At 38.7% G+C, this 25,536-nt stretch overlaps 1 protein-coding gene across 1 annotated transcript in view; it reads left to right on the top strand.

The window, feature by feature from the left end:
* Positions 1–24,874, top strand: part of efhc1 (EF-hand domain (C-terminal) containing 1) — a 35,096-nt gene extending 10,222 nt beyond the window's left edge. Inside the window, exons 3-8 of the mRNA XM_039749807.1 lie at positions 4,495–4,687; positions 8,939–9,159; positions 14,599–14,739; positions 19,468–19,681; positions 23,629–23,780; positions 24,277–24,874. Of these exons, the coding sequence (XP_039605741.1) occupies positions 4,495–4,687; positions 8,939–9,159; positions 14,599–14,739; positions 19,468–19,681; positions 23,629–23,780 (921 nt within the window). The 3' untranslated portion in view covers positions 24,277–24,874. The remainder of the gene's footprint in view (positions 1–4,494; positions 4,688–8,938; positions 9,160–14,598; positions 14,740–19,467; positions 19,682–23,628; positions 23,781–24,276) is intronic.
* Positions 24,875–25,536: the final 662 nt, after the last annotated feature.

Below are 25,536 nucleotides of genomic sequence, written 5' to 3'. Positions count from 1 at the left end.
CAGAAAATGCCACCAACTATGGAAAATATCTTTTAATGTTTCAGTTCCATAGAAGGCTGGCACATCTTGACGTAATGATTACATGACCAGTGGCCCTTACATCCCATAACATTAAGACCTTCATGAGGCTTGTTCTGAACTAAATAACTAAATTAGTCCTTTTGTGAAAGATCACTTGTATCCTTTGCTGTTTGCCTATTGGATAAAGAGTGGAGTGGAAGATTTAATTATTTTTCTGCTCTAGGGGGCATATTACCATTTGGAGAAAGATGGCAGCACTATGAAGATTATGTTTTTTGATATCTCCAGTATCTTCAGTGCCATGCAGTTATCCTTGATGAGCACAGGAATATGTAGGTGGATGAACCAATGAAGTCCTGAATAATGGACAATCTGTGAAGTGAGTTTGTGAAGCTCAGGGACCGTGTGTCTGATACAGATGTGACTGGAACACCACGAGGAACTGTCCGGTTTCCTTTTCTCCTCACCCTATACACTTTGGACAATAAATATAACACTAGGTCTTGCCACTTGCAGAAATTCTCAAATGATTCTGCAGTAATGGGCTGTGTTGATAAGGGGGATGAGACAGAGTAAAGGAGACGGGAGGAGATCTTAGTTTCTTGGTGAAGAAAGAATTACCTGCAGCTTAACATCAGCAAAACCAAGGAAACGGTTATTGACTTTTGCTGCACCAAAGTGCCTCAATGTCTGTTTACTATTCAATTATTCAAGGAGTGGATGTAGAGATGGTGCACTGTTACAAGTACTTGAGGGATACGCATCAATGACAGGCTGGATTGGTCTCATAACATGGAGGAACTACATAAGAGGGGGCAGATCAGACTCTTTTATTCTTAAGTACAAGTCTGTGATGGCCAGTGCAATTTTATAATATGGTGTGCTGGGTCATTAACATCAAGATAGGACCAGTGAATCAACAAATTAATTAAAAAAGGCAGGCTCAGTTATGGGATGTATTCTTGACCCCCTGGAGGTAGTAGGCAGAATAAAAACAAGACTGAGTGCCATTATAAACAATGTTGCACATCCCCTCTCTGACATACTAACACTGAGGATTTTAGCCAACAAATTATTCAGCAGAAGTTTGTCAAATAATGCTACTGAGGTTCCCTTATACTAATGGCAATACATTTTATATAACACCTCACTGCAACAGTGACAGCTCTTTTAATCTTTGGCCAAGTCAGAAGTGTTACATTGTTTTTAGTAATTCTGGTTTTTATCCAAGTTGTTGTTTGTTGTAATCATTTATTTATTATCTAATGAGCTTCTGTAAAAAGTTAAATTTCCCATTGGTACAAATAAAGTGAAAGGGTATTTATAAAGTTGACTCATTCTAAATCATAGTGGTATCCTCTCATTATAACACTCTCATAATCCCCACAATAAATCACTGCAATGTATTCATAAAAGGAAAACAAACTACACCTCCAAGTGACTACAGACAAAAGGTCCTGTACTTCCCCTTGAAATTCAAAACTAATGCACACCTTTACAGATTTACAAACTGTCTTAACTGTCAAAGCCAGGTAACGTATTTAAAAATATTTTATATTTCTTGTATTATTACCGAATGTATTGTCAGCAGAGGTTACTTTAAAGGGCGGGAGTGACCAGAAGGTGGAGGACTCTCCGCATAAGGCCGTGGAAGGCAGTGGGAGTGGGACCTGGGACGTGGTGTCCCCAGTGTGAGAGTCCTGGTCGTTGAGGAATTCCAAGTCGCTGTTCGGTGGTGCCTACCCAAGCCAGGGATGGGAAAGGCGACCGACCAGTTTGTGAGTAGAGAGAAGGCCAGCTGTAGGTACAGCGACTCCCCTATTGAGAAGCCCAGACGGGGGAAGCAGGGGAGCCGCAGGTAAAAAGGCACCAAGCTTCTTGTTGTTTTTAAAATAATGTTTCCTGCTGTATTTTAACCTCATTGTTTTTAAGAGGACTTTTTCTATTGATTTTTAACCTCCACATTTGTACAACTGTGTTATGGATTATTTATTGACTTATTGAAGGCACTGCACTTTAATAAAGACACCTTGTTTTTTTGATTGTTTTAATAAAAGCACTTGGCACTTTTTCACCATCCTGCTATGTTGTTACCTCACTGCTAAGCTCATCTGTAACATTAATAACGGTGACGGGTTCAAGGACTCCCAGACAGAAGATGGGAGCATGCAACGAACCTGCATCGTCACAAGTCAAGTTGCGCACAGGCCTTCCAATGCGTGTCCAGCTCTGACGCGAGGTTTTGGATGTTCCCCAAATCATGGCGCTGTAGCTTTGAGGACAGATGTTACATTTTTTGTTTGAAAGCATTAACTGAGCTAATCATATTGACCATGGTTTTGTCTTTTCCTTGCAGCTGTAAATTAAACTCATTTAACATGTTGGTCAGATCGGTAAAAAATGCCAAGTCTAGTGGCCATTGATCATTATTAAAGTTGCTTGTATTCTGCATGTTATGACAAGAAGAAACTCCTTAATCTCCGGCCAGGGGTCTCGAAATCTCTGCAGGAATTTTCCCCTAGCCATCTGCCTCAATAAAGGCCTCAAGGACTTCTTATGCTTAATGATCAAGTGACTCACCCGGAACGATGCGTCGGTGTGTCTGCCTTTGCTTTTGAATTCAGCCGAGAGAAAAATGACAGCTGTCCAATTAACTGCGATTTTAGTTCCCTCTCCTTTCTCTTTCTCAGATTGCTTTTCGGAAGGAAGTCAGTTTCGTAGTTTTTATGAACAGTTCGAAAGTGCCTTTCCACATTTTCCTTCTTTGGAATAGCAATGATAGATTGACAGATCAGACAAACACACTTCGATTGTGACATTGTGAGAAAAAAATCCTCTTCCAATTCCACATCCAGCCCATAAGCAACAATTTTTTTTTTAAATCCCTTCTTTAGTCGATATAAATTGGAAGGCTGACTAGATTACAGCCGGAGCTTTGAAGTAGCTTGCGCGTTTGATTGTACGTGCAGGATGACCCGTGTGTTAGAAGAAAAGAGATCCCAGACTGGCCTGTATGTCAATCAAGTGGCAAATGCCATAGAAAGGATATACGATAGACTAACATCTAAAAAAAAATTTTTTTAATGCAACACGATCTACCTGCACTACCTTTCCAATCTACCGGTCGATCGCAAGTGACATATTGGGCACTCCTGGCTAAGACGGACCGGGCAAACACACCGTAGTGTTTTATTGTAGAGTAGATAGGGTCATTATTGTCATGTGTAAAGAGTACAGTGAAATTCTTACTTGCATATGCAAATCAACATAATGTTATCATAATTAAAACATGATTCAAAATCTAAGATATAAATTCAATACACAGCAGTTCAGTATGTGAAGGGGACGAAAAAAGTTTCCAAACAAGAATACAGTATATGTAAAATAGAAGGTTGTGAAAAGTACTATCCAAAACACAAACACAGCAGGAGATATGTCCCAGGGTACTGTACTAGAAGCAAAACACAAAACGTATGTTCATATCCACCCCTTCTCATTTGCCCACACAAATCAATCAATGTAAAGACCAATGAATTTAGAGATAGGTTGGGTTCCTTCCTTAGCATAATAAGTAAATGAGGGTTCATGAAGAACATGAAATAATAAGTGGTCATTTTTGAGTACTTAAGAATGATTCCGAGCAGCGTGGTGGTGCAGTTGTTCCCACTGCTGTTTTACAGTTCCAGGGTCACACATTAAGATTCCAGCCTGGGCTCCTCTTATATCTCAAAAATGTGTGTCTTAGGTTAACTTGGATCTCATTTGACCCAGCAGAAGCGAGTACAAGTACAGCATATGCCCCGTAGTGGGCTGGAATTCCAGCTAGGGTTTGTTCCAACCTGGCACCTAATGTTTCTTTGATAAGGTTTAGAAAATGAATTGATAAAAGTGATCTTTATAAGACCTCACCTTGGTTATGTAGATCTAATTGCATGCCAGCCATGCTTCCAACAAATACACGGTGAATCAAAATTATCTTAACGCTAATGGATTATTTTTATCTCAACCACACCTTTCCAGATCGATGGATAGGTCGTGGTGGGCCATTGCCATGGCCTCCACACTCCCCTGATTTGACACCCTGTGATTTCTGGTTATGGGGTATGGTGTATAGAAGGAAAGTTTGTGATATCAATGACATGAAGGACAGAATATGGACTGTGGTATCATCTATTCCCCATGAAATGTGTGTCTGGGCTTTAAATAGAACTGTTGATCGTTGGTTTGTGTGTGTTGAACATGATCATGAACAGTTTGAGACATTCCTCTAAATCATGTTGCACGTATGAATAAATTGTTTCCGCCATTCAAATGTTAACATAATTTTGACTGGCCTTGTACAATTACTGACTATTTTGTGTTATAGTAATAAATACTAATGGGCTGTTTTTGCCACAGCATCAAAACATAAGAGAACTCTGTCAAAGAAGCCCTGCTGAATTATATGATAAACTGTACATTTTCTGTTTTTAGGTTCTACGTTTTTTTGCTCTCTGGGAAAACAGGGATTCCCTTTATTCAGAAACACGCCCTGTTCTGCTCCTCTACTATCTCATGGATGACACAGTTGAAATTCGTGAAATGCATGAGCCCAACAGTGGAAGGGACCCTTTCCCTCTGTTGCTCAGAAGACAGAGGGTATTAAAAGATTACAAGGAACTGACTGGTATGTGAAAAAGAAGGCAATAAAGACATACAAGATAAAATGCAATTAATCATTTTCCAAACCTGCCTTTTCTATGCTATAAAAGTTTTCAAAAGTGTTATGTAAGCAGTCATTTGGCTTTATGGTATAAATATGAAATTAAACATTACTCTATTGTGACTCATAAAGGCATTTTTATTTTTAGCTTATTAGTTAAGATAAGATAAAATTCAATGGATCTTTGTCCAAACCCACCTTTTCTATACTCTAAAGGTTTGTAAAAGTGTTAAGTATGAAAAGATATACTTTATATAAATGTGAAATTATAAATTTCTCAGTTGTTAGTCATCAAGGAAGTTTTTATTTTCATCTCATTAGTTAAGATATGTCTTGCACAGAAGAAGGGGATATTGAAAAGCACATCAAGTCATAAGGGTGGCACAGTGGTAGCGCTGGTGCCTCACAGCAAGGAGACCAGGGTTCATGTCCCCTGCATGGAGTTTGCATATTCTCCAAGTCAAAAAAACATGCAGGATAGGTGCAATGGTGATCCTAAAATTGACCCAAATGTGTGTGGTTGGGGTATGTGTATGTGTGTCTACCCTGCAATTGACTGGTACCTTGTCCGGTGTTTGTTCCTGCCTTGAGGCCTACGCTAGTTGGGATAGGTTGCAGAAGCCCCTGACCCCCCCCGTGACCCTGTTCAGGACTAAGCAGGTTTGAAAATGACTGACTGACTAACTAACTAACTACATCTAGTCATAAAAATAAGCAAGCACAGTGTAAAAATTCAGAGGCCAACATGTGCAGTATGAGATAATCAAAAAAAAAAGCCTAACTGGAGACATAAAATTAAAGAAAAATATTTCAGATGGATTCTTACAAAAACATAAGTTATCCATAAGATAATATAACAAGTTACAAATTTATTGTAACACAGCACTGCAAATGAGTATCCCCCTGAAACAGAGCCCTGATTTTGTAATTCACATCCTCGTCACTGAGCAGAAAATTAAATGATAGAGCCTGCAGAGTTACAGGAATATGCCATACGTCAGTGAGGCTACTGTTGTTGCAAGGAAGTGAGATCAATGGATCTTTTATAAGAGGCCATCCGTTATAATCTTTCACAGCACAAACTGTACAGTATGTATATTATGATAGCTGCCAATAATTCTGAAAACAAGTCATTTTGTTTCGTTAACACTTAAGAAGGTAATATGTGCAGTGAAAAACTTACTAATCAAAAAATGATACATGAGTCTAAATCTAAAAAGTAAGACAAGTAGGCAAATGAATCTAAAGTTTAATATGCCAAACAGGCACACATCAGAGATTAGATTATATATTTAATTATAGAATCACAAGTCATACAGTGGGTGAAATAAGTTCAGTATTTGATCCCCTGCTGAATTTGTACGTTTGCTCACTTACAAAGAAATGAACATAATGTTTATGGTAGTTTCATTTTATTGGAGAGAGACAGAATATCAACCAAAATTACGAAAAACACACTTTACAAAAAAATGTATAAATTTATTTGCATGTCATTGATTGAAATAAGTATTTGATCCCCTACAACCCAGCTCCCACAGACTGGCACACAGATTTCAATCAATCAATCAATCACAGATATTCCTGATTGCAGCTTATGTGTATGAAGCACACCTGTCCACAAAATCAATTTCTTCCATTCCAACCTCTCCACCACCATGGGCATGACCAAAGAGCTGTCAAAGGACGTCAGGGACAAGATTGTAGACCTGCACAAAGCTGGAATGGGCTATAAGTCCATCAGCAGGACGCTTGGTGACAAGGTGTTCACTGGCAAACTTAAGACGGACCTGCACATGTGCCTTCTTGAGCAGGGGGACCTTGCGCGCGCTGCAAGATTTCAATCCATTACGGCGCATTGTGTTACCAGTGGTGTTCCTGGTGACTGTGGTCCCAACTGCCTTCAGATCATGAACAAGCTCCTCCTGTGTAGTTTTGGGCTGATCCGTCACCTTTCTTATGATCATCCTCACCCCATGAGGCATGATCTTGCATAGAGCTCCAGACAGAGGGTGACTGATGGTTATTTTATACCTCTTCCATTTCTGTAAAATCGCACCAACAATTGTCACCTTCTCACCAAGTTTGTTGCTGATGGTCTGGTCGCCCATTCCAGCCTTGTGCAGGTCTACAATCTTGTCCCTGACGTTCTTTGACAGCTCTTTGATCTTGCCCATGGTGGTGGAGAGGTTGAAATGGAAGAAACTGATTCTGTGGACAGGTGTGCTTCATAGGCCTAACAAGTTGAGATCAGGAGTATCAGTAATTGATTGATTATAATCGCCAATCTGTGGGAGTCAGGATTCTGGCTGGGTTGTAGGGGATCAAATACTTATTTCACTCAATGACATACAAATCAATTTATAACTTTTATGTAATGTGTTTTTTCTGGATTTTTGGTCGATATTCCGTCTCTCTCCATTAAAATTAAACTACCATAAAAATTAGAGACTGTTCATTTCTTTGTTAGTGAGCAAACTTACATATTCAGCAGGGGATCAATACTTATTTCCACCACTGTACTTAATCATATATGTGTATCTCAACTAGATACATTAATGACAAATATATGGTATAGAAATGTCAAACACAGCTTGAATGTAATGCACCATGTGTTACAAAAGAAATACATACATATAAATTAGCGGGAAGACAATTTAGAGCAAAAACGGGGGTTAACATGTATGTGAACAAAACACAAGATAAAAGATCAGCAACTACAGTATAGAAAGCAACAGCTTCAAGATTTTCCTCCCACAACCCAAAAACTTGAATGTTAGGCTAACAGTCAATTCTAAATTGTCTGGGTATGAGGGAGGGTGTGTTTGAGCGTGAATGTGTTCTGCAATGAATTGGCATCCCAAGTGAGGCTCCGGCTTCCTGTCAACCTTTTATAAACACTGAAGGTTCAAGGTTTGTCAAATGGAGAAACAGACAGTGCCTAAAGCAGCGCTTCCCGATTGGGGGTGTGAGCAGCTGTTGCTGGGGGTGCCAAAATCCATCTAGGAAAAAAAATGAAAAACATTATTTGTAGAAAATCTTAATTTATCTATCCATTCCTAAATAATTAAATGGGCAGGCTATTTCGTATCAGTGCAATACGCTGCTTGTTAAAACGGATGACTCCCGCTCTTACGTGCACTTAGTGCTGTGTGGGTATTATGAACTATCGTATCTGTTCAAGTTCTATTTAAATTTTAAATATAAGTAATTTTTATTTAGTCGACAGAAATATCTTTGGTAGGAATGGAAGTTAAATTTAGTCAACATTGCAGACATTTTTCTTCACCATAGAAATTTAAAGACTAAATTCAACTTACATTCCTACCACAGATATTTCTGTCGACTAAATAGAAACTACTTATATCCAAACAGAACTTGAAGATATATTTTTTCAAATCTGATCGCGCATTTTAGATCGACTTGACGCGCACTACATCGAGCCCGCGTGCTATTGTGCTCTCGCCTGCTGCCTCAATAAGTCACCATCGCTTCGCTCTTACTTTTTTACTATTTACTCGCTTTACTTCGCTCTTACTTTTTTTAATCATGGCTAGCCGTGAAAAAATTAGAAAATGGAAGGAGAATTACATGGAGTATGGCTTTACCAAACAATTATTGATGGCAAATAAAGTATCCATTATTCATAAAGCTTCAATTGGTGATCTGCTTTTCTGCGTTAACCTCATATTTTTTCATACTTCTTCTCAAACCAAGGGGGTGCGAAATCGGCCTCGTCCGTCACAGGGGGTGCGAGGGTAAAATGAATTGGGAAACGCTGGCCTAAAGTTTTCACTTTGGGCTATCAGCCCTGCCTTTTCATTAATAAAATCCCATTGTGTACATAAACTTTCCTAGATGGACTTTACTCAGAATGGCTGAAATTTCCCTATGTCTGTAAAACTGCAGATTTTTGTAAATGGACATTTTAAATTAATGAAACTAATATTGTACATCCCTGGTTGCCTCTTCCATTGCCTTTTGGAACTACTTTCAACTTCAGAGGCCACCACAAAATATCCTTCACCATCTCTGGAATGCTGCGTCTTGGTTACTCCGCGTGGATTCAGTGTTTCATCCCACAGTATGCAGTTCGTAGTCCACTTTGTATTCGGCTTTTACAATGTAGACATTATTTTTTTCATCATTTTGAAGATTTCATTTTGCAAAACATGTTGCTATTTAGTTCACTAGAATACAGATGTCTTCTCTTTCTAGATGCATTTCCATCTTGTGTGCTAGAGGTGTCCGAACAAGAGGTGAAAGAATATTACTCTCCGAAGGACTTCAAAGTTGGAGACACCATCACCATGATGGGACGAAAATTTTTAATTTATGATTGTGATCAGTACACAAAAAATTACTATCAGGAGCACTTAGGAGAGGTTCCATTGAAGCCAGTTGATGTCAGTGACAAAAAGACAGCTGACATTCCTAAGGTAAGATAAACTGTGTTGACCTATGTGGCTGATTCATATTAAATATGTAGGATTTCACTGAAATAAATGTTGGATTCCTTTTTTCTTCTCCTTTAATGTGTTTATTTAGAAATCTGCCTGTGAAGATAGTTTAACTCTGCAGTTAAACCAACTACTACTTAACAGAATCAGAAGCCTATGCAATATAACACTATGTACTGGCTTTGTGTGCAAAATTATCTAGTTATATCAGAAAGAGTTAAAAAAAAATGAATGAAACTAAAACATTGTAGAAACTGAATGAATTGACAGATAACTAAAAACAACAAATGAATGGATACATTAAAGAAATTACTGTGCCACAGTCCAAAGACATTACAGATTAGGTGCATTGACAATCCTAAATTGTCCCTAGTATGTGCTTGGTGTGTGTGTGTGCCCTATGGTCAGCTGGCGCCCTGCCGGGGATTTGTCAACTGCCTTGCGCCCTGTACTGGCTCCAGCAGACCCCCGTGACCCAGTGTAAGGATATAGCGGGTTGGAAAATGACTGACTGACTGAATGTTACTGTTTCCATAGCATGTTCAAAAAAATAAAAAGGAATACTAGTGTATAAGGGCAACTAAACATACTAGAGAGGAGAGATTAACATTTATGTTCAAAGATATCTATAGCTGTTCATAAATCTAGTCATTTTTAAGTACAAAATCACAAGCAAGCAGAAATTATCAGGAGGTAAAGTAAAGTATTAGCCAATCCTGGATGCGATTTGGAAAACACACTCCCAGGCACCCACCTGTTTACACCCACCAGAGTCACCAATCCATGTAATGCAGGGGGGTTAAACTCGCATCCTGGAGGGCTGCAGGTTTTTGTTTCTGTCACTTTTTTTAATCAATAGCCAACTGTGGCTGCAAATTGAACCACCTTCCTCAGTTTTATTAATAATTAGCCGTTCCCTGTGGTTCCACCCGCGTGATAGTGAAACAGGACAAACTTTAAAAATCAATAAACAAAAAGGTATCGCTAGCTAAGTAGAAGCAAGTTACGCTCCAAAATACAAAGGTAAACCGACTCCCCACTCCTGACATCATGCTTCCCCCTCCCCTTGGCCCGCAACCTCTGTCTCTGATTAGTGCGAATATATCGCTCCTGCAAGTGAATTATGATTCTTAGTGTGATGAGAGAAGTCGCAAAATCAACCAGAATGTTCAAGCAAATTATAGAAAAAAACAGATCTAAATTCGTTAAGTAGTTCTGTCGTTCGCTAGCTAAGCAGAGGTAAGGAACGCCCTGAGGCTAGCACGTGAGTGTAGAGGGTAAGCGCGTTGTGTGTCTCGCGGGTTCGAACAAAAAAAAAAAATCAGTACCGCAAGTGAACGACGATACTTGGCAGAATGAGAGAAGGTTGCAAAAATCAACCAGAATGTTCAAGCAAATTATAGAAAAAAAACAGATCTAAATCCGTTAAGTAATTATCTTGTGAAAAGCGGACAGACATACAGATGTTTGATTTTATTTATAGACAGACAGACAAACAGATAGATAGACTTGCTTTTTAAAATTCATAACACTTCATTTTTATTTTTTTTTTTGCTTAACCAGCAGCCAAACAATACGAAGATGCCAATCCCAACAGATGACCAACTAACTCAGGTGTATCAAACTCAGAAGGGCCACCATTTTTTTTTCTTGCTGTTTAATTCCATTTCACATTATTGCAGTCATTCTGCCACACCACTGATTTTCTTTTTTTTTTTCCCTGGGGGCACGGTCAATATTTCACAGATGTTCAATTTTGTCTTTTCAGATATTTTATTGAAATATATATTGCACTGCACAACCTACTCTATGTCCATATGTGCAAATTGGATCAAGTTCATTGTTTCTTTCTTCCTTACCCAGTAGTCAAACAATAAATACAAAGCAAGCTACTTGAACAAGAGTACAAAATCTTTTAAAGCAATTTTCCATTATCAGAAGTAATTGGTTACTAATTAAGAAAATGACTTGAATTAGAAACCAGCACTCCTTGTGGCCCTCCAGGATGTGAATTTGACACCTCACATCTAATGGCATACCTTTGCACTATGAAAATAAACCAAAGTCCACAGAATACACTCATACAAGCTCCGTTTACAAAGCATCTGAGCCAGAATTTTCTTTTAGGATCATGAAATATCAGCCAGTTATGTGTGCAGTTATCCTCGGATGATCTAATTGACTTACCAGCAACCATTGCAAATGCACCTCAGAACAAGTAATCCACCTGAAGCTAAGTATGTTCAGGCCAAGCCACTATGTAAATGAGAGACCCACAAGGAAATGCTTGGGTTGCCTCTGGAAGAGAAATGGTGAGGCAAGCAGTGGGCGCTTACCCTGTGGTCTGATTGTGGATCCCAATGACCCAGGGCAGTTAGGGGGGCACTGTGCTGTTAAAATGGTGCTTTCCTTTAGGTGAGATGTAAAACTGATGTCCCGAGTCTCAGTGGTCATAAAAGATATCTGCACATCCTTTGTAAAGAGTAGGGTGTATCCCACTGTCTTTTCTAAATTGCCCACCATGGCCTAATCATTCTGGCCCTCTGATCATCCCGTCTCCGATTGGCTGACTCTCTCTCTCTCTCACTCCTTCTTTCACTACCCAATAGCTAATGTGAGGTGAGCAAATGGCTGCTATCACCTTATCCTGGTGGATGAGGCACATCAGTGGTGGTTAAGATGCTCGCCACTCACTATGTAAAATGCTCGAGTACCGAGAATAGCACTATACAATAGCACTATATAAAATGTAAATAATTATTATTATTGTATCCATTTTAATAAAAGGATAAGTATCTGTGTGTCTGTCTGTGTGTCCGTCTGGTTTCTATGTCTCTATCATTCCAATAAATGGTGCATCACCAACATTTTTAGTAATAAAATGCATTGCATTTCACATTGCAGTAGATGGTACATCACAGACATCAGCACTGCTATTCCAGTTTCCATACCAAATGACATACAACAGAGACAGAAACATTGGAAACGTTTACACCGAGGTCAACGTTGATTACTGAAATTTTAAGCCATGATAGATGGGTAGCACTGCTAGTTCAATATAAACACATTACTAACAGATCTACTTATTGTTCAATGTGCTGCAAATTTGAGTGTATTTTATACACACTTTATTTCAAATGACTTGTATATTGTTAAAACAAAAGATGCTACTCTGCCCCAAGTCACTTTGTGTTGTGTTGTAGCATGAGCACGCATCTTTGACAGAGAAAATGTTGTGCAACTCGGTTCTCTCATTGTGTAATGCTCTGTATATCTCTGACTCCTAGCATTCTCCCATATGATTTGTTTCTTTTTAAGATAATGTAGTATTTAAGTGAGATGTGGTTACAGTGCGGTTCGAATTCCTGAACTTTTGCTTCACTAGTTCCTGGTGTTATTTAAAGTACTTGGTTTTGTGTTTCTGAAGTTTTGATCCTTTAACCTTTTATTGAAAATTACTTTTCCGTTGCCTCTGTGAGGAATCTTTCAGTTATCTGTGTACCACTCTCTACTTATTCCAGACCAACTTCTTTCTACTTCGATCTCTCTCTTCTTCAGTGCCTCTTTCAGCAAAAACATCCAGCAAAGGATTTAGATATGTGTTCAGAAGAACATACTACTTCTACGAATGATTAGAAACCCTAATCAAGTTAAATCAATTACAGCGCACATTCTATAAGACTGGTTCAACCACCTTTAAGAATACAGTGATACAGTAATAATTTAGACACTACAAAGAGTGACTACTATATAGAGAAAGTTTAGTTCTATTAGAGTGCAACAAAGAAATAAGTATGGCTATAGTTAAATGTGTAGCCTCTGTAACCTTACTACTCGGGGGAATTCACCAAAAGTACAATATGCAAGTTTAACAAAGAATTCTAAAGTATGACACTTGAAAGACGGTTTTGGTGCCAATTATTTTTTACTTTAGCTTTCCTGATGATCTTTTGGTTTTGATTTTGTTTGTCTTATCACTGTAACACCGCTGAAGTTGCTGTTAGATTGAAGGCACTATGGGAGCACATGCTCGTTCACGGAGTTGTGTGTGTGTGTGTGTGTTTGCTGTGTTCTGTAGTCAACTATTGTCATTTAAGGATTCAAAATGCTACAGAGAGGTCATCAGAATTTCAGACACTTCTGAATTGCTTGGACTTTTGTTTTTCCCTCAAGTATTATAAAGTTTGGTAATCACTAGTTTTGCTACCTGTTGCTTTCCTTTTTGGTTTCTGTTCCCTGTATTGCTTGATCACTTTGTTATACTTTGTGGTGTTTCTTAATTTTTGCTTTTCTAATCCCGGTCTTTTCCAGCTTCTCTGAGTTTCTGTGATGGTTTTCTTTTCTGTTAGATTTGTGCCATCAAAATAGAAGGGCACTTTGTTATCCTTCACCACTGTTATACATATACATATTACTGTATATACTCGCGTATAAGTAAAAGTCAATCATAAAATCAGACCCCGACTTATACACCCGTTCAAAAATACGACACATTTATTTTTACATCTTCTTACTTCCTCCAATCTCACACCAGTTTCTCAGACACATCAAATTTTGTTGCAGCACTGAAGTTACCAATTTTTTTTTGCCACTTTTATTTTAAAGCCAGCTTCATATTTTCTTCTGATTGAACGCTCCATCATAGATAAGGGATGCTCTTACGATAAAGGTATACGAGGGTGTGAGATACAAAAAACACAAAACAGTGCAAATGTCGCTTCGGAATAGTTCAGGTATTATTGTGTGGTCACGTAGGCACAATACATAGAGAAAGAAAACAAAAAAAAAAAGTCTTTGTGCTCCGTGGCTACTCTCTCAGGTGGGTGTTAGTATATCATAATCTCTTGGACCAATAGTGTGAGTTTTCTGCATTCAACTTATACAATCGATATTATAAAATACCAGAAATTATAGGGTAAAATCAAGTCCATGGGAGAACTTAAACGCGAGTATAAATGGTATACATCTTACATCAATACCATCTTGCCTGCAGAAGGGGCCTGAGTTGCCTCGAAAGCTTGTATATTGTAATCTTTTTAGTTAGCCAATAAAAGGCGTCATTTTGCTTGACTTCTCATTACCTTCATAATGGCTAACACGGAACAGCACCCTAGTAAGTTATTCTGAACCTCATTTAGTAGTAGTTAACAAGTAGTTATTATGCTACATGCTATCTGACAATTCCTTACTTGCACTAACATAGACATGGTTTTATTCCATTGTACTGTATTTATTTTGTATGCTTTACTAGCATCCATGCATGCTTTAAAGCATTTTAAAGAATTTAAAGCACAGTAAAGCATTTTGTATTCTTAAATAACTTACTGGAGTGGTAATACATTATATTTTTTGCAGTATGAATGTGTCACTCAAAAATTGTCAAATATATCTAATTTTTAATCTTTGTTATCTTCACAGGAAATTCCTCCATATAATGGATTTGGGTCATTGGAAGATTCTCTGCAAAACTGCCTGTCCCTCGTTCCACAACCACCCAAGAAAGATTTCATTAAGATACTAGAAAACGACCACAAAATACTGAGATATGAAGCTAAGCTGGTAAGAAAGTGAGAAGGTCGTAGTATGAAAACAAAGGAGGTATTTACTTGGCTCAAAGGTAAAAACTGCAGGTGAAAAAAAACTGAAAACAATTAGAACCAATGTCACTGGCTAATGTTAAAGCGTCCTAACAGTACATTTTTAGATTTACAAGTCTATCAAAGGACACCCATACACACACCCAGCCTATTCTTTTTTTATTTTGATGCGATACGCTTTATTAATCCCCGAGGGGAAATTGTCTTTTTGCATGACCTTTAGGGGTCAGAGTGCAGGGTCAGCCATTGTACAGCACCCCTGGTGCAATTTTCAGGTTAAGGGCCCAATGGTGTAGGATCGCTTCTGGCAGTAATGGGATTTGAGGTTGTTACTTAATCTGGAATGAAAAAAAAAAAACCAGAAGATTATCTACACTCTTAAAAATAAAAGTGTCAGGGTGGATCTTTAGGGAGGTGCCTTAGGGGAACCATTTTGGTTCCCAAAGGAACCATCCACATGAAGGTTCCAGAAAGAACCGTTATTTATTTAGGTCCATAATAGAATCCATAGTGTAAGTAACCATGACTAGATGGTAAAAGATTTGTGAAATCAGCTCATGATTTTTAAAGGACTCTTGCTATATACAATAACACAGGCTAAGTCCTTGTGCTCTTAATCTGTTAGTGTCCTGCTAGATTGCCTATCAAACATTAAAAAAAAGTTTTTTTTCTTCTATATACTGTATTAGAAAGTTCATCAAAGCAGAATAAACTTCACATGCAAGGAACCAATCCCACAATGAAATGGTGCCTTATGAAGCAATGGCTCTATGAAGAATCACACAACTCAGTAAAGAACCAGAAAGTGCCATTAAAGAAGCAGCCTTTTTAAGAGTGTAGGCACTGGGAATAAAAACTAACTCAATTCCAGTGTGTGACAGGAGCGCTACCCACTGTGTGATCCTAGAAAGCCATTAATCACTTTGGAGTCAAAATATGTCCATCCATCCATCCATCATCCAACCTGCTCTATCCTAACTACAGGGTCACGGGGGTCTGCTAGAACCAATCCCAGCCAACACAGGGCGCAAGGCAGGAAACAAACCCCGGGCAGGGCGCCAGCCCACCGCAGGTCAAAATATACGGCACATGCAAAAAAAGTAAACTTACAGCACATGCTTAAAAGTTCATGTACAGCAGGCAACCATGGTTCACTGAAAATATAATACTATACTCACAATATTTCTAAACGTTTTCTTTCTCCAAAATTCTGCCATTAATCTTTTCCTGAACAATTAGCATAACTCTTAATTTCTATTGTAGGTGTGCTAGTGAGTAAGGAGGTAGTGGCATTCTCAATACAAAAATATCAATTATATTACAAGACTATAGTTGTATAGGAATAAGAAATGCTGTCAAAAACAACGATCTAAAAGTAAAGAACAGTAATTTTAAAAAATATTTTATTTAATTTAACGGAGAAGTCAACACACACTAGTTTTCTGGCAGTTTTCAACAGGAGAGTATAATACTCTTAAAATTTTCCTTCGAAATCAGTTTCATGGAGTAAAGTACCATCTGGTGGACAAAGCTGTCAACTTACAATTCACTAACAATTTCATCTACCATTGCCACATGTGTGTAACTTTCATTGAGAGCTGAGTATTATAAAGTTATGCCAAGTTTATTATCTACACACACCTACCCTGTATAAACTTAAGTACATTACTGTACGGGTATGCGGATTCCTCCCTTTAGCCTACTGCTTATTTTTTTTGAGCCTGGTCACCGTTGTGCTCTTACAATTCTCAGTATGTAAATAAAAAAAAAAAACATGTTTTACAAGCGGGCTTGGGTGGCACGGTGGCACAGTGGTAGCGCTCATGCCTCGCAGTTAGGAGACCTGGGTTCGCTTCCTGGGTCCTCCCTGCGTGGAGTTTGCATGTTCTCCCCGTGTCTGCATGGGTTTTCTCCGGGCACTCCGGTTTCCTCCCACAGTCCAAAGACATGCCAGTTAGGTGGATTGGCGATTCTAAATTGGCCCTAGTGTGTGCTTGGTGTGTGGGTGTGTTTGTGCATGTCCTGCGTTGGGTTGGTGCCCTGCCCGGGATTGGTTCCTGCCTTGCGCCCTGTATTGGCTTGGATTGGCTCCAGCAGACCCCTGTGACCCTGTGTTCAGATTCAACGGGTCAGAAGATGGATGGATGGACGGACAAGCGGGCTTGTGTTTTGTTTGGTAAGTTACTGTATATCCAAAATGGCCATGGCAGCACAGTGCTTACCGTTGCTGCCTTACAAATCCAGTGTCTTGTGTTTGAAACCCGCTTCCGAGTTCTCTCCATGTTAGTTTGGGTTTTCCCCTCATCCCCATAGACATGTGGGTTAGTTTAACTACGATTTTCAAAACTGTCATTGCGTGAGTATGTGTGTGGGCAGTGGTCAACCTACGTTTGAGGTCCTGAAGCTTGCACTGTTATGAGAAGCCCCTTCGCAACCAGCAATGAGCTCTGGGTAACCACTGTTACTTTCTTCAGTAGGCGAGTTCCACAACAGATCACTATAATTTTTTTTAATTTTTTTTTTTTAAATGTAACCACTACATCTCAGATTTTAATTAATATCGCTGTACTGGATTATCTCACATGTCAAAGTTACGGGTGTGAATAAAAATTTCTTTTGCCTTGTAGTTTTCAAGTTATGGGGTAATGAAAATTAAGCCTGCTTCAGGGACCCTTCCAGTATTAGGGACCGTGAAGCTTAAGCTTCATTAGTTTCATAGTACATCCACCCCTGTGTGTTAGTCTTGCAGTGGACTGCCACTCTGCTCAAGGCTGGTTCTACGTCCAATGCTTCTAGGATAGGAAAACCTTGGAGTAAGTGAACTTTGAGAATGTCTTTAAATTATGGGGGGCGTTCAAAACGTTTCCGCATTTTTTTTTTTTATTGACTGTGTTTATTATTAAGAATTTCAAAAATAATTTACATCACTTTTCTACATAGTCACCTTTATTTGTGATGCAATTTTCCCAGTGTCATACCAGCTTTTTAATGCCCAATTACTACTCCACCCGCCTTCACCGTTTCCAAAGAAAATATAAAAGTGTGGAAACTTTTTGAACGTCACTCATACAATGGCCATTGTGACTTGGGATGCACCAACTATCTAATATGAAATTGTTAGACTAGTTAGTCTTAACCTGAATTTAAAGACCTACAGCATAAGCAGGAGCTAAAATTTGAGATTTACAAAATTTTGTATGTGAACTCTGATCCATTATAAACTTTTTGTTTACAATCTAATACTTTTTCAAATTTTTTTGTTTGAGATGAAGAGGTATAAATAAAAATATTAAAACATAAAAAACTACTGAATGGAAAGCCCAGAACGCCATACTTTTGTACTATGTTCCTAAGCAGGGGTTGCACCAGATAGTAATGTTAAAGGTGGTTGTGTGGGGGGGAAAATAGTTTTGAGTGGATCAAAAAAAAAAAAAAACTAAGGATAAATAAAACGTTTCAAGAAAAAGTTGATTTTGAATTTAAATCTTCTTATATAATACTCTACCGTGGCTGCCCATTTGTCTTCTTTAAATCTTCTTATATAATACGCTGCCCATTTGTCTGTCCAGGATTTTAAATCACCTGTAGCTCACAAATTGTTTGAACTATTGACCTGAAATTTGGTACACATATACTACGTGACTTCTACTATCCACTTCCAGGGTGATGATTGACCTCCAAGGTTATTCCTCTTTTTATTTTATTGTAGAATCAACACTTGGCAGTGGCCAGCAGGGCGGCCATGTGGCGCATGCGTACGGGCGCCATTCTCATTCCCTACCGTCTTCACTGTCACTTCCCCTATCTCTTCATATCTTAAATCATTCTTGAGGCAGATTCAAGACTTGGGTGCCAGCTTAAGTGAAAAATTAAAGAAAATGTACAAAGTAATCGCAACACAAACACTGACTTAATCAGTTTTAACACGAAAAGATGATGACAAAAGAAGAGAAGTGGGCCGCTAGGGTGGAGCAGCAAGCGCATCAACCTTTGAGCAAATGAATGCTAAACGTACAGAGACAGAGGATGAAAACTAGAAAACCTCAAGTAAAGTGGATACACTGCATGTTAGTTATTAAAGCAATGAAAATTTAATTGTTCTCATTGTAGTCTAATAGTATTATAATACCTAGGGGGCTAAATGTGAAGATGAATGAAGGAAATTCAGTGGTGATGACGTAAAGCAAAAGGACCTCAGGCATCAGTGTGTGAAGTAGTGATGTTGGGAAGTGTAGTGTGTATTACAAGAAGAGGTTTTTTAAAGACTGGTAGTCTGCAGCTGGTGGACAGTAATCTATTAAAATGAAAACACTTCAAAAATTGTGGGAAAAACAGCAAAGCCCCGATGCCTAAATATTAGGTAGCCCAGGAGAGCTGTATGGAGGAAGGTCCCCATGTTTAAATATATTTTTTTAATTTTATATGCAAGTGTGTCATGGCTGAGGAAGTAAAAGGTTGAGATGGGTATGTGTGGAGATGCTCCGAGGCACAAGATGATGCCTACAGTCTTGGGAGAAAGGATCAGTTTGCAGTCCAATCGAATGCAATCACTTTACCATAGTGAGGTTCAGCGCTTATGACTCCATATGAATTCAACAGAATGACAAAAAAAAAACATGAGGATAGATTTTGACTGACACACCTATGTTTTTAAGTTATACTGAATGTACTCTAATTGTGTGTTGTACAGGACTCCCCAAATCCCGAAGACCATGGAAGACGCTTCATCCTGTCTTATTACTTGTCCAATGACATGATCAGCATATTTGAGCCACCAGTAAGAAACTCGGGGATCATTGGAGGGAAATTTCTGGAGAAGACACGTATTCCTAAACCAGATGGAACTATCGATAACCCACAGTTCTATGGACCGTCTGATTTAGCAATTGGAAGTACCATAGAAGGTAAATTTAACTATGATAATCTGGCTCCAGAATTTAAGTTATTTTCCATCTCGGGATGTGCTTTCAATTATAATTCAGTAACCATTTATGAGTGATGTTCCTTTAAAGCCTGTGTGTGTATAAGAAGTCATAAATGCATTTGGAGATCTGTCGCCTTACTATCGGCAAGTTGCATAGCTGCAGCTATTTATTGCAACAACTTGAGACAAATGTCTTGCAGCAAGGTGATAGTGTTGCTTTTTCACCGATTTTGTATTCACAGAAGCAACAGCATTGCAACGCTTGAAGAAAATTGAATATTTGAGCACCCAATGCTACAGGGATTGGCTTAAGATTCCCCACAGCATTTAAATGGATAAAATGAATGTGAGAACTTGATGAATTGACTTAATTCTCATGTTTTCGAAAGTGAATTAAAAAAAAAAAATTAGAACACATTGTAGAAGTATGATAATACTGACTGCCCACTATGGACAACATGAGGAGACATCCGTCAATAGTGCCTAGGGCTACAAACGGGCTTTGACCGGCACCGAGAATATGCATGCATATTTGAGATTCAGAGGAAGAATGAGCAATTAAACAAGGCTTTGAAAGTGGTATGAAAATGGATAACAAACTCAACAGCATGACTATATCACAAGGAGCAACCTTACTGGGGATTTCATGCAAACAGTGTCTTGGCTGAGTTATAAATGGCCAACCACCCAAATAAAGTCTAGCCAATGGTGACCCTTTGGTTGAAATGTGCTAGTGTAATTTACTAATAACATATTAGAACTGTAAATATATTATAAGTAAAAACCTCACGTTTGTATTCTGTAAAGAGATCCTTGCAAGATTAAACTAAATTAAAATGAAACTCCTGTTGCCGTAAGGGGCTTAAAAGGACGGAGATAAATTACTTAAAGTAATAATCAAAATAAACTTTGAATACAATAGTAATGCTAAAACATACTGAATATCAGAATTCACAGCTCATTATATCAATTCAGCAAAAGACCTTGCCAGCCAATAACCCAATCAAATTCAATCATTTCAGCGATAAAGATGTTGCTCTGGCAACAAACAGTACAAGAACATATTTCAGGATCTGAAAAACATAACCTGGTCTGCTGACCTCCAGATTTTGTCATTTGAAAGAGAAGAAATTTGGCGAAAACCCCATGAGTACCCAAATTTTGCACAGTGCTGGCCAGTGGTGGCGTATCACTGAGAAATGTGTATTGTGGTTGCACCCATGTACCCCTTGATACAGGAACAGCAGGAGTAGAGGGCCACACAATACAATAATATCATGGAGTTGTAGCATTTTTGCCACACATGCAGAGTACAATGAAATTCTCATGTGAATGTGCTAATCAACATGAAACATGTCGGCATTCTCTAGTGCCATGATTATTGTGTAAAATAACCTTATCTTGAATCTTGTGTCTTTCTTACTGGCCACATTTCAGAACATATTTGTGTTATATATATATGTATATACACATACATATACATATACACACTCCTATTTCTTATTGCAAGTGTATAATCTATATATATAATTCACTAAGGGCACGCAAGACAGAGAGCCATGCCCACCAACTCTAAGACTATGGGATATGCTTGACAGAGCCCCACCCGCCAACTGTAACCCTCCTATCGCGTCATGGGATACGCACGACAGAGCCACGCATGCCAACTGTAACCGTCCTCCGGCGTCCAGCGTCGCTCTTGAGGCATGTGCACTGCCTACTCATGTGCCCGCATGCAACAACTCACCAAACACAGCCTCAGTCGCTTTCATCTGTGCAAAAGTCCACATACACCTCTGAGCCACTTTGACTTTTCACCGCACGCAAGACAGAGAGCCAGGACCACCAACTCACAGAGCCTCGCCCGGCAACTCTAACAGAGCCCCGCTCATGGGTTACGCACGAAACAGCCACGAACACCCACTCTAACCCTCCTCCCACGTCATGGGGAATGCACGACAAGGCCCCGCCCGCCAACTCTCACCCTCCGCATTCTTCCAACATTGCTCTCGAGGCAATTATATGGCGACATCAAACTTCTCAACTGTCACTCTGGAACAACTCAGAACGAGAGCTATATTAAGCGTCACCAATGAAGACTCACTACACCTTAATGAACAGGTGCTGAAATTTATCCCTAATGACGAAGTAAATTTCACCAGCGTTGACTCCATCATCACAGACGATCCTGCAGATCAACTTGCATTTCCCGAAGAATTTCTTAATAGTCTTACTCCCACTGGCATGCCTCCACATAAACTCAAAATTAAAATCGGTTCAGACATGCTTCTCAGGAACCTCATGCCATCAAAAGGTCTCTGTAATGGCACTAGACTTTCTATTACCAGCATTAAGCATTCACTGCAATATACTGGAGTGTAAGACTATCACATCTGCTACCTCACAAACTGTCCTTATTCCCCGGATTTCTCTGACCCCATCAGATTCTAATTTGCTTTTTACTTTTACACGCAGACAATTTCCTGTTAGATTGGCGTTTGCAATGACTTAATAAGGCACAAGGACAAACTTTGAAAAAAATATGCCTGTATCTGCCAAAACCTGTTTTCACTCAAGGACAATTGTATGTTGCTCTCTCCAGAGTTCCATCTTTTCATTCACTGGCAAACCCTCCCCTTTTGGACAACTGTGTCTTTCAGGAAGTGTTCACTCATCAATAAATCCTTATATGCGGCGTATGCTATGCCGCGGGTTGGCTAGTATGTTAATATTTGGCTTTGTTACCAGATTAACTTAACAATGTTTCAAATTACAACCAATTATGTAGGCTTTTTTCTTGAACATATGTACTGTATACTATTCTAGAGCATGCGCATTCGTATATACAAATTATCTGTTCAGTGCTGGACAAGTGCACACTTTCCTGCCTGCAGTGTACACATCTATGAACTAGAATTGCAAAATACTACTTTCATTGTTATCACTCTTGATTTTAATATTGTTCTTTATCAGTATGCTGCTGCTGGAGTACGTGAATTTCCCCTTGGGATTAATAAAGTATCTATCTATCTATCTATCTATCACTCCATGCCACAAGAATAAGAAAAGTCCTAGAATTGTTTCTGGAACTTGGCAGTAAATTCAGTCAGCAGAACTCAATCCAACCATACCACTTTGGATTAAAATGAAACGTGGTATTAGTCATGTAGAGATACTTATTATCAGCCATGAGACATTACCTCTTTGCCACAATTTCACCACCTTGTTGATTCAATTTACTAAGACCTTTTCGAAGGCAATCAAGAAGCATAACTCAGTTTTAGTTAAGATGAACAATGCCTAGCTTAAAGTTGCCCAGAAGTGCCAAACTAATCTTTAGGCAAAACAAAAGGCAGTTTAATTGGCTAATAAGGCAGAAACCAATAATCAATCATTCTGAACTGAGGGGTTAGTCTAGCTGTATCAAAACCCATACCTTTCCAAATTATTGTCCATTAGTTGTGGAGTTGTGACCTTGTCCTCTTGAGTGGTGCTAATTTAAACCCAGCTAGTGTGGTCAGACTGACTCAAGCGGGTACTACCACTTAAATTCAGCACTGAATCTTTGGCCCAGACAATGGTTTTCATGGACATAGCAACCCTGCATGTGCGTCCGAGCATCAAAAACCCAAGATGTCTTCCTTCTGCAGCCTTTTGGCTTGACAGAGATAGAGCGTTGGCTTCAGAGTTCTTTCCTGCTTTGCATTTGTATTGACGTTGCCACACAGCAGACAATGTTAAGAGACTGTGGTCTTAGGACCGATCATGGATGAATATTAAAACAACATATTATGTGCTAATTTGTATCTATATTTTGCCACTAAGAGGGTCTGTACCCATCCCAGTAACAGTGGGTATAATGCAGGACTCATCTTCCTTACTATTGTTAATTTCAAGCTAAATATATCCTTTTTATCTGTTCCATAGTATTTGGCCATCGGTTTATACTGACCAATGCAGATGAGTATGTACTGAAATTCCTAGAAGCAAATGCTGAAAATATTCCATTGGGAACGTTGAATTCATTAAGACAGATTGTGAAGGACAACCCCATACAACTGATGAACTCCAGGGAGTAGGTAAGCATATGCTTTGAAACAATATTGTCAGAATCTCAAAATATCAGCGGAGAGCACAGCCGTGGTATAGCATTCTTTTTCTCCCTCACTACTACAGTACTCGTGTTCATTCATGACTTAAATTTAGATACTATTATTTTAGTGTGTTTCAAAGGCCAAAGATCAGGCTGTGGAAAAGCAAAAAATCAAAGTCAAATCACTCTTCTGTATTTTTATATTACGCTGAGCCGAGTCATCTGAGTGGACGACACATGGGAACACTGAAATAAAATTCTTTCAGCAGCCGGTCATTTACAATATAAAAGGAAGGCAGCAAATAATGAGAGAGGAAGGCCTCCAAGCAGTTATTGCTTATTCAAGTGGGAATTCTGTGCTTCTGTTTAATGTTCTTCTTGATCATTCCAATGACTTAAGAATGATACCAGAAATATGTTATCAGCACTGAGCAATTTATATCACACCATCTGAACACTAACCTGTCTCTCGTATTTTGTAGATCTGGATGGAAGCCTTCATGACACACTGCAGAAGAAAGTAGTATTGACCTCTGGAATACCTTTGATGCCTGAAATATCTTGAAAACACCATAAAAGAAAACATTTAGTACAATTGTCACCTTGATGAGGTCTGTATAGCCATAAAGAATGAAACAAAGAAATTGTGGGCATTGGAATATATATTTGCGCTCCTGTCTGTAGTGGTGTCTTACCCTTTTTGTTACTCTCATAACTTTGTTTTGCATTCCTGCATGTGTTTGCTAGGAAAGCTAAGTATCTCTGCTAGGTCAGTGATTACTTAGCAACTTGATATTTTTAATAGAAATACCCAATTTTAATTTCCCCTCTGCGAAATCTGTATGTAAATAATTATTAACTCTAACAGGGGTCTGCACCTTACCTGGGGACGTAAGCAGCACTGAACTTTGCATCAGTCATGTAATAAACTACAGAGTATTGTTAAATGATGGGCGTTAAAGTCATAAATTACTTATTATTATCGGAAACAGTAGCTGTAGTATATCCATCATCCAACCCACTATATTCTAACTACAGAGTCACATGGGTCTGCTGAAGCCAATCCCAGCCAACACAGGGCGCAAGGCAGGAAACAAACCCCGGGCAGGGCGCCAGCCCATCGCAGGGCGATCACGTCATAATAATAATAATAATTTAAAATGGTGAAGCAGGTTATGAGCAGCGTGCTCATTTTCACTTAAAAATCTCAACGATACAATACAATTTATTTTTATAATTTGCCCAAAATCACAACGATGACCCACCAAATATTTTAATTTAGTGAGACCAATTGGCAACAACTTTTCTTGCAACCGCTTCGTTGTAACTTTATACCTGATGTTTAACTAGATAGTTTTAGCTGTACTTTCCTTCTGCCACATGCTGTATGAAATTTCTTCTTTAGATTGATTTACAATTTCAGAGAAAAGTTAAATCAATGGGATGGAATGGATGACTCCTATAATTATTTGTTGCTTTAATTCATGTTAAATATTTATTTACTTTATGAGGAACACACAGTGGTGCAAACGGTTTGCGTTAGCTAGCTTGCTATTTGTGCTGTATTTTCAGTTGGCTGCAAGTTAAGAAAGAAAGAAGAAATTGAAGTAATCAGAAATATAAAAGTAAACCAAATGAAAAGAAAAGAATGTAGAAGTGACTAAACTGCAGTGTTCTGAAGGATGCGAGTTCATCAAGAAATAAAACCTACCCTATCGGTAATGGCTCTCTAAATGTCATAT

The sequence above is a fragment of the Polypterus senegalus genome, chromosome 3, assembly GCF_016835505.1.
Source record: "Polypterus senegalus isolate Bchr_013 chromosome 3, ASM1683550v1, whole genome shotgun sequence".
Lineage (NCBI taxonomy): Eukaryota > Metazoa > Chordata > Cladistia > Polypteriformes > Polypteridae > Polypterus > Polypterus senegalus.
This window is presented reverse-complemented; position numbering and strand designations above follow the sequence as displayed.